General features: G+C 36.1%; 1 protein-coding gene across 1 annotated transcript; it reads right to left on the bottom strand.

The window, feature by feature from the left end:
* Positions 1 to 785: 785 nt before the first annotated feature.
* LOC126674846 (uncharacterized) lies at positions 786 to 4,881 on the bottom strand. Its single transcript, XM_050369371.2, has 3 exons — positions 4,179 to 4,881; positions 2,518 to 3,598; positions 786 to 1,270 (listed from the first exon to the last, which is right to left on the bottom strand). Exons 1-3 carry the CDS (start codon positions 4,634 to 4,636, stop codon positions 977 to 979), a joined length of 1,833 nt encoding a protein of 610 aa, XP_050225328.1. The 5' UTR covers positions 4,637 to 4,881; the 3' UTR covers positions 786 to 976.
* Positions 4,882 to 10,490: the final 5,609 nt, after the last annotated feature.

Genomic DNA, 10,490 nt, shown 5'->3' with positions numbered 1-10,490 from the left:
TTGTGATCTCATCTTTTAAAATTTTTGATTTTAGTTCCTATTTCAATTTTTACTTTCAATTATAGCCATTTGTCCAAATTAGAATAAAAAAAAAGTTTAAATATATCGTTTATATTACTTCATATTGTTTCAATTTGCATTTTTATCACAAGAAATTTTTAAAAATGGAACATTTTTCACATTAATTGGAACAAATGGCTAAAATTGAAAGTGAAAATTGGGCTAAAATTGGGCTAAAATTGAGGATTTTAAAAGGTGAGACTATAAACAAAAAAAAAATCAAAAAAGTGTCGTATTTTTGGGTGATTATGTTTATAATTGCTGAAATCAATTAATTTAAAAAAAATCAAATCGAATTAAAGTTTATATTTTTGTTTTTAATTTTACCAAAATACAATATCACTTATTTTTTCATTTAATTTTAAAGGAAAAAATTGAAAAAAAATACAAGATTAAAATTTAAAAGAAAAGAGTCTAGACTAGATAATAATAGATTCTTTTTAACCACTTGAATACAAAAGAACCTAATATTATTTTTAAAAGAATATTATATATAAATAGTTCAGCTTTTTTATGTTTCAGTTTTTCTGGTTTTTTAAAATAAAAAACAGAACACAACCCGAATATTGGAAAATTCTATATGTGCCGAAAATGATTATTTTCTATTCAGTTCAATTTTTCGGTCCAATCGGTCTTGAATGTTGGCATTCAGGACACCACAAACATGGAATGGAACCATCATGAAGAAATTTAACATTCTAATGAAAGAAAGCATTCAAGACATGTAATAAAATTACTTGCTCTTTCATTTTCCTGATAGTAAAGAGAAGAAGATACTCATCTTCATTTCTGTTATATCAGCTTCCAAAATCTACATCTATATGTGGCAGCACTTTGCTAAATAAAGCCACCTTTTTTTTTTCTTACACACTATTCAATTATATTAATCAAGAGTCAAGACAGCTACAATCTAGTTTTACCTAGTAGTGTTGCTGTTGAGCCGTAATAAAATCGATAGGATTTCCGAGATCTGAGGACGCTTTGAGGGACTGTTATTCCAGCATTTGGTCATCAGAGATTTTAGGATTTGTGGACAGTCCTTAGGAATATCAGGTCTTAGGCCGCAAGCCGCTATTCCGACTGCTGCCTGCACCGGTGAACATGATGCGTAGGCTACCTCGGCGGTCACCATTTCCCAGATCACCATCCCAAAACTATATACGTTGCTCATCCATGTCTCAGTCACACTCTCTGGATCACCAGCAATAATCTGTTTAAAATCAGAACATGAAAGAAAAACATCAATTATGATCACTAAAACTATTCCATATAAATTTCCAATTTCGTACTTTTATCGGTTAGACCAAATGTATCAATTTTGTAAAAACTGTAGGAGGCTAATTGACCAAATTTTTTGGTTGATTGATACAAATTAGCAAATTAAAGGGACTAAATGATAAAAAAAAAGTTAATTTCGGTGTTAATTATTAATCGCATAAGTTCACGGGGCAAATTGATATTTAAGTCTCAAATTTTATGCAACAACCGATGCAAGTGTCCTAAGTTTTTTTTTCCTATTTTGAGGGGAAGTGTCACAAGTAGTTGAAGTAATTCCAAAGAAGGATCACATCAAGTTTCCTCTAATTGAGGTATAGACAGAAAGTTGATAAAAGTTATGTTCACATGGTGGCTTACAAATTAGAATTTATAAAGAAAGGCAATCATATAAATGTTTAAAAGATCCTTTGAGCAGGCTCCACCATTTAAACACTTTTGGTTAAAAGTGGTACCACAACAAGAATATAGTGGTTGAGATGATTTCTAGGAGGTTTCGTGCTGAGGCAAACATTTATGAAATGTAAAGCTAAAATAATTATGAATACATGTTAGTGCATGCTCAAGCAATTATGCTTGAATAAGTGCATCTTTAATCATCCAGAAAATAGTATCCACAAGCATTGGATCCAAGCAATGCCCTCGGCGAAACTAATACTTTCCATGTTAAGCTAAATTAGCTTTAATGATGCAACATTCATACAGAGGTTAACTAAACATATTATGACCATGCCCTACAAAACCAAATTTGCATCAATAATAATCCACCTCAGCGAGACAATCAGAAATGTTTCTCTGGGGCACAATTTGCACGGAAACTCATTACTTTTCGTTTCCATTTCCGGAAGTTCTTCTTAAACTTTATTTTAGAACCTTCATAAAATATGCAGTTTTGTCGTTTTTCATTTCCGTGTTAATGTATGTGGGCATTTGGGCAACAAACAGTGTTCGTTCCAAATGCATTGAAGTAAAACAGACTTGCATTACTTAGGCAGATCAAACAAAAACTGTGGCACAGGTACTAATAACTAAAGTTAAGATCCAATGCGAGAGTTATTCCTAAATTGTTAAGTTTGTAGTTGTTGCAAAGAGATTTTTCCGCCATTGCATAATCAAGATCAAGTTTTACACATTTTAGCACCATCAAAATTGAAAATTGTTACTGAGAAACTGAATACTAACCTCTGGGGCTAACCAACGATAACCGTCTGTTTCATACTCCATCGCCTCACCCATACTTTTGCAAGCAGTGACTATACCCATGTCTCCTAAGCAGGCATTCCCATGCCGGTCCAGTAAAATCCTCTGTGTGTTAAGATCTCTATAAGGTACTCCGTGATCATTGATGAACTTAATCCCTTCAGCTATATCAGTAGCAATCCTTGCAATCTCTTTTGTTTGAAGTTTCTTGTTCTTTAGAATTAAGTCATTAACAGAGCCACCTTCCATCAATTTGGTTACCACACACAGCCCGTGATTTTCGTCGATGCAAACACCATAAAATTGCAGGATATTTCTATGTCCACAAGTCATCAACTCCAACAAGTCTTTACGGAGATCAAAATTGTAAAAATTGCCTTTATCACATCCTTTGAGCTTCTCAATTCCGACCCTTTTGCCCTTATATACTCCCTTGAAAGAATTGGGTCCAATCTGATCAGCAAATTCAAGATTGTCGGAGTTCAAAAGCCATTTCCTTATCTCATCTCCGCCTGACTGAATTGTTTGCCATTCGTCAACAGATACAACAAACGATGAAGCGGGCAAGGGCAATTCAAGCTGAATTTTCACATTCAAATTATCACCACCATTTCTGTAATTTAGTTCACTAGGATCCTCTTCAATCTCACCAAAGTCCCGCCCTCTAGCATTCTCTTCTTGGCACCCACATAGCCCAAAAGGAAGCTTCACCGTAGTCTGTTTAGGCTTCTTTATCGCATATTTCAAAGCACTTTCAATCCGGTTTTTGAAAGATTTCTCCTGCCCAGCTTGAACTAAAAGAAGAACAACCCCAAGAGTAAATCCCTTCTTTTCAAAAATCTGAATCTTCTTACAGCAAATGGAAGCATTATCTAGCGAACCAGACATCGCAGGCCACGAAATGGAAGAGTTACAAGCAAATGTGAGTTTGAATACAGAACCTAAAACTTCATCATCAGATACCTCATTTATCATAATTGCAGGCGTCTCATCCACCGATGCCTGCTCTATCAACTTTATATGCAAAAACACATCTTTCATATCAAATCCCGCCTGTGCATAACTGCCCAAATTCCACAAAAATAGGAAAAAAAACACAAATTACTTACAAAAAGGGATAAACTTTATCAATCTATTACAGCAACAAAATGCAGATCAATCCATCCCTACATAATCCAAACTTCAAAATTCTGATTTCCTTTTTAACAATACACTTAAACTAAAACAACATTGCTGCATTTAACTAACCAATACAAGCTATTCTACACCTAAAAAAAATCCTAACTTTTCTTGCATTTTCAAAAGGGTTATTAGCATATTAAATCACAATGTTTCACCTTTTTAGTGATTTAATCACATTTTTTAAAATTTGCATCGCACATCCCAACTTTCCTGGCATTCTGTAGCCAATATCCGTTTTCTGTGTTGTTCCATACAAAACACCGCCATTTTGTACACATTTTATACCATTATATTTCGTGAAAACGACTACAACCTACATAATGCCAATGCCAAAAAACAGGATGAAATCGCTAAAATAGTGAAACGTCGCGATTTAATATGAAAACCCCCTTATTAAAACAAGCAAGCAAAACCCAGAATTTAAAACAAGCTAAGATTAATCAAAAAGAATAATTAATTACCTGAGAGGTAAAGAATCATAATGCTTCCTAATATTAGAAACAAGCTTCTCAGGCAACTGGCTACCCGGGTACAACTGAGTCAGATTCCGTACAACACTAGCCCACACAACTTTTCTACACCCATCAACCTTACCACTACTACTGCTACTAACTCCGTTACTCCCATTCAACTGCTGCATTTGCAAAACCGAGTCGCCGCAGCCGCGGGGCGAGTCAAGATTCAGCGAGTTCTTAAGCGAGGCAATAGCTTCAGACACATTCCGACTCAGTTTCTGAAGCTTTTTCTGCATATTAGAGGCTGATGGGTAGTCTTTGATCGCGGGATTTGAAGCATCTTGTTTGTGTTGGTGCTGTAATGAAATGGCTTCTGATCTGTCTTCAGTTCTCATCAGCACTTGTTCGACCGTGTCTTCGTCTGTGCTGGCTCTGCTTGACCAGCACTCCAAAGCTGCTGCCATGGATATGGATTGTTTAGTAGAAGAATGTGATTGATGATGGGGTTAGATTTCTTGTAGTTTTGGGTTTGCTGGGTTTGTGGGTTCGGACATTTTTGTTTGTGTTGGTGTTTTTTGTTTTGTGTGTGAGATGTCTGAGTGTGGTAGAGGGAAAATGAAGAGGTGTGGAGTGTGGGGGTTAAGGACGGTGAAGGTAATAAATGATGGGGGAGATTAAAGTGATGTCTTAAGTTTGTAAATAGGGGACCAAAAAGAAGATCGATTTCAAATTTTCATTCAATTTAACCCATGATTTGTGATTGTGTTAGATCAAGAGAATACTCTCCTTTTAATTAGGCTTTAATTAAATGTTTAGAGTTTTCTATATAATATGATTAAGTTCATAATAAATACTCCCTCCGTCCCAATAGAGTTGTCCACTTTGAGAAAAAAATTTGTCCCAAAATACTTGTCCACTTTCAAAAAGTAACTAAATTTTACATTCAATTTTTCTATATTACCCCTACTTAAAATCCACTAATGAGTAAATTGAAAGTGGACTCTATATTAAATAGGGGTATGAAAAGAAAAGTAAGGAAAAGTTTATAAAATCCATGAACAATAATTACTTTTCTTAAACTGTGTGATAAAGGCAAAGTGGACAACTCTATTGGGGCGGAGGGAGTATAAAATTTAGACTACACATCCACATTTTAACCCTTTTTCGTTTACACACTGACGTTTTAAAATTGCCTATTACACTCAAATCCACATCTTCCATTTCAGTCAGACCCTAACCTAAAAAAACTAACACTTTGACACCGATTCTTTACAATTAACTTAAACACCATGCTTATTCATATGTTGATGTGTCATTTAAATAATTAAAAATAATGATTAAACTTTTATTAAAAATCTAGGGACCTATTTTTTTCTTTTTACAATTTGTTATCAAAAATTAACGTTGCGGTAGTTGTGTCAAAATCGGTTTCGACGCCTCATGCCTCCATCAAACCGAGATGTGCGGTTAGTCTCTAAAAGGTTATTAGTAGTAGCTCAGCTGGTGGCGGTGGTGACCATGAGATTGAAACCGTGAAAATTAGGTCAGATGAATTTCAATCTGCCGTAGAGAGATAAATTTTAGGTGAGTTTTTTTTTCTAATAAGATTTGATAACAAAATGTAAAATAGGTCCTTAGATTTAGAGGATTTTAGTCTTTAGGTTGTAGACACTTATTTTCCGGACAAGTAAAAAGTGATAAGGGACTGAAGCGTCCAATGATGATTTTAGAGAAATTCGGCCGGATGACGAGCTGTCAATTTGGTTGTTTGAATTCAAGAAGGTGTGATCAGTGCATAGCTGCAAACTTGAGGAGTTAAAACGTAATTAGTCGTAACTAGCTTATAAAAATCCAAAACAATGTAGTCGAAGTCCAAAAATTGGAGTACTTGCAATATCTTAGAAGTTTATGGATCAATTTGCAAGTTTGACGGACTAAAATTGACTATATCCAAATCCATAGGCCCCATGAGACTTTTTTTAATACTTTCGGGCACAAAAATAACTTTAAGCACCCTTTACTTAACTTGCAAAAGAGGTTTTTTCTAATCCAAACACTATTAACTCTATTAATTAACACTCTTTCTACTTAAAATCAAACTTCCACTCTAGATAAATAAGAATTTGAAATTGATGTGACCTAAGTAAATCCTAGGTATAACCTGATCACTATAAATAGAAGGCTTAGACAGCTTAGTCGGGGGGACCAGACAATAATTAAACACGTAGAAACTCTAGAAAAATAGGAGCTAGGCCGAATTATATAGCACACACACATACAAAAATTAGTCAATTATAGTCCTGAAAAACAAGGTTTGACACTTTAATTACTCAAGAACAAGCTATTACGCACTAATCCGAAACTGGATTCCGCATCCGGATCACTAAAAAACGAGCCAAGAATTTAGAACGGTACTTCTGAGAACCCTTAATATTTCTTATTACTTTTATACGTCTTATTAATTAGAATTGTTAGTTTGATGTGATTATAATGGATGTTTAGAAATTTCTGTTGTTTTTTATCATAAATTGCTAAAATTGCCATGAATAGCAATAACAATTGTTTTTAATGTATTCGTCATGCAAAATTGATTAGGAGCATGTTTTGTTTTAATGTGTTTTTTATATGATATATTCAGATTTAGTTTGACTAAGTCGCTTAGAATGCATGATAGGTTCGATTTGTCATGTTTATGTGTTCTTGGCGTTTTGTTTGCTATGGTAGCTTTAAAATTAGCTTAGAAAAGAATGTTTTAGAATGTTTAACTCATAAATATGAATCATACATCAATTCCAGTTTTTTTCCAATATATTATGTGTACGTTTTACATGTTTTTGAGTGATTTCACATGAATTCCGAGCCGAAACGATGGAACTGCTGAAAACCGATGAACTGACACCCCTGAGAAAAAGTGGCGCCAGTGTCACTTTGCTTTGGCGCCGCTGCCACTATGGAGTGACGCCGCCGCCACTCCCTCTGGCGCCGAGTTCATGCTTTTCCACTCCTCTAGAATCGATTCCCAAATCATTCCAAACCCGATCCAACCTTGTTTTCATGTTTTCGGGCTCGTTTGAGCTCACAGTAATGGGTCAAATCCAATTTATTCTGGGCCTCGAAGCCCACAATTGTAACCCGCTAAGCAACCCGGGCCCTAAAGCTCACGATCGACGAAACCATAAACTTCCATAAGGGATTTCGGGTTCATCCAAACTTGGAATCGACTACGATTCAAACCATTGGAACCGTATCGATGAGACAAAGAACTTCAGTTTCCTGCTCTGCCTGAGACCTAGTTCTGACCACACTAACGGTCAAAATGCATCGAGTTCCAGACATTGCGGTCGACGAGGTTTAAAAGTATCACTTACCTTGCATGTTTATCAACTGTCCATGAGTATGTTGCAACTGTTTAAAACGCATTCCAAAAGCATGCCAAATCCAAAGATTAACAGGTGAAAAGACTAATCACGTTAAATTAGTAATAGAATCATTCAAACTTAGACATCCGGTTTTTAGACTTTATGCATATAAAATATCCAGACTATCCATTACTTGACTAATTGATAGAAACCGCCAGGTTTAGATGTATGCTAAAGAGTAATTGCTACCTGCCTCAAATACAGTCCAGATCGAGTCATATGCGCGTCGTACCTGTTTATCGCTTTCAAACGTGTTTATTTTCTAGCATTATATCATGTGGACTGTAATTAAGTATTGAGATGATATATAGTATGTCTAGTAATTAAAAGCAGAAACTGATAAAGCCAAGCACACGATTCTTGGGGAGGTCCGAAAACCCGGTCTTTTGGTCCGGCATACGATAATCTTACCCATAAGCGGGTAAGGTTATCGAGTCGGTATGAAAGGCATTTCCTAGTTGAGTTAGGTGGCGACTCCGTATTTTCTAAAAACCTTTTCTGGATTAGAGGTCTGACATACCTCTGGGTGAACAGGACCCCGAAACTCCCGCTTTCGCTCACAATGGCGACTCCACTAGAGACGCATAATCAAACATTTTTAAAACATAAACACAAAAAGCGTTTTCAGGATTATTTTTAAAAATGGTTGCCATGAACATAAACCGCACGGCTTGCGACTTATCGATCTCCGCTTTTACTTACCAAACATATTCAACTGCTGCATAAATTAGAACTTCTCTTTCATCTTACTCTCTATGAGTCCCTTATTAGCTCTAATGCTCATAGCCGATCTCAAGTCCCGGCGTTGCACTTCAACATTCGGAACGTTTTATACGGAGTAGCATCACTCACAGCTTAGTACCTCGGTCGCTTGTACTCGTGATTGAGGAGACCAATCAAAGATATATCAGTCTCTGGGAGCCTTAAACTGGTTACTACCAATACCAATGACTCAACCCACATGCATTCCAGCCTAGACGCTACCCTCTAGGAAAATACCCAACATAATGTGTGTATTTGAGGCATGAATATCGATGTAAGGATTCCGAGTCCATTTTTAAAAAATTACCATTTCAATCTTAGTCTCAGGGTCTAACAAATTTTCTAATTTCAAAACCAGATTTTCAAAACATTCTATTAGGCTAGACCTAATACAAATTTCGATCAAGTAAATCTCCTTTACTTGGGTAAACCTCCAATATCCAGTCAAGTCAAGTGTCTGTCCACGCACTTGACTAGCCGCTAGGCTAAATTAATTCCAAATTTCAAACCGGACTGCCAGGTCCACTCTTTTTGTTTGCACACCTTCAAAAAGGAAACAAATGAATTCTTATATCGACTATTACCGCTTGTCTATTTAGAACTGCTAAAGAGAGCTTACAGGTATACGTCGACTCTTGCATAAAAAGGGTGAAAAATGATGGAGGAAGAATGTAAAAGCAAACCAGAAGAATCAGCTAAAACCTAGCAAACGTCCTAAAGCTCAAAAGGTAAGCTGCCGCACATGCTAAATTATGTCGGTGATCCTAAGTATAAATACCCAACCAACATAAATTGAACGGGGGTGGGTGGGGGGGGGGGGGGGGGTTAATAATGGAGTAGCATAAAAAACCAAGTAGCGGACATCGAGAGAGAAATCCCATCTCGCCCAGGTTAAGATAGACACGCTGAAACGCCTATAAATAGAGCACGAACGCATCCGCCTAGAGGTACGACTATCCTGACCTAACACATAAAACTTCTACTTAAAACTATCACTAATTTAAGCATCAGAGTGGATACGGGGTCCAAAATCCGTCTTCAACTGTTGCTCTTCGCGTTGTCCTCTCTCAACAGGATTTGGAGACTCACTTCCGGCATCCCAAATCCATCAATTATCATTAAGACAAATATAAATAAAACTTATATTCCTATGAGATTTAAAAGTTGAATAAATACTGATGGAAACTCGTTTTATCAACCAAGGACGGGCCGAGTTCTAAGAGGGTTCAGCGAATGCTATTTAAGGACTCGCCCTGAAGTAGACGGGCAACATGTATCTGTATGGACAAATCCTCAAAGATTCGCCGACCTAAAGGCAAATCTATACAGACTTCCCAATGAAGATAACGACTGAATCCTCCTCAGAGTCGGCCAAATAGCTAAAAGACCGATTTCTAGAGATATAATCTTGATAAGAGATCGACTATAAAGTCAATTGAAATGCGATAATCAAGGAAAGAATTTTGAAGATGAGATCTTCTAAATCCATAGAAGATACTCTCTAAACGAGAGTAAAGACTAAAACAAAAAAAAATTCTTATTCAGGACTCCTCCCTGAACATGAAAAAAGAATATTCTGCTTTGAAGTAGGAGTCCCTTCCTACTTAAAAACCTATTCCTTAAAAAAATCCCTTTCTTTATATGACTTAATAAGGTCAGAAAAAAGTTGTCTGACAATTGGAAATTGAAAAGTTCATGCAAAAATGACGGTTACAATTTCAACTCTGCAAACATATATCAAAAGCTTTTACATAATAAGGCTTGGGCAACGGTGATTGACGGTTTCTTGGATGCACCATTTGATCCAAAGAAGGAAAGCAAATAGCGGAATAATATAAGGACAATTAAATTGGACATATTAAGATGCAGTAGTGGTGGAAGGTATATTTTACTCACATATTGCTTCTCAAAACATGCAGATGGTGGTATATTGAAATGCCATGGAAGACAGTGATACCATATCCATGTGATGCACAAGAAAATATTGTATGTCCTGAAGCAGTCGCCACCTCTTAGTGCCGCCTTTCTCCCCCATCGTACAAGTTTTTTTATTTCTTCACTTATTTATTGGTTAATTTAATACACAATTTTTTTACGAGTTCTAAGAACGAGAATGAAAAACTTATTAGATATGGCT

Source organism: Mercurialis annua, linkage group LG3 (assembly GCF_937616625.2).
Source record: "Mercurialis annua linkage group LG3, ddMerAnnu1.2, whole genome shotgun sequence".
Lineage (NCBI taxonomy): Eukaryota > Viridiplantae > Streptophyta > Magnoliopsida > Malpighiales > Euphorbiaceae > Mercurialis > Mercurialis annua.
Note: the sequence above shows the minus strand (reverse complement) of the source record. Positions and strands in the feature narration are given on the sequence as shown.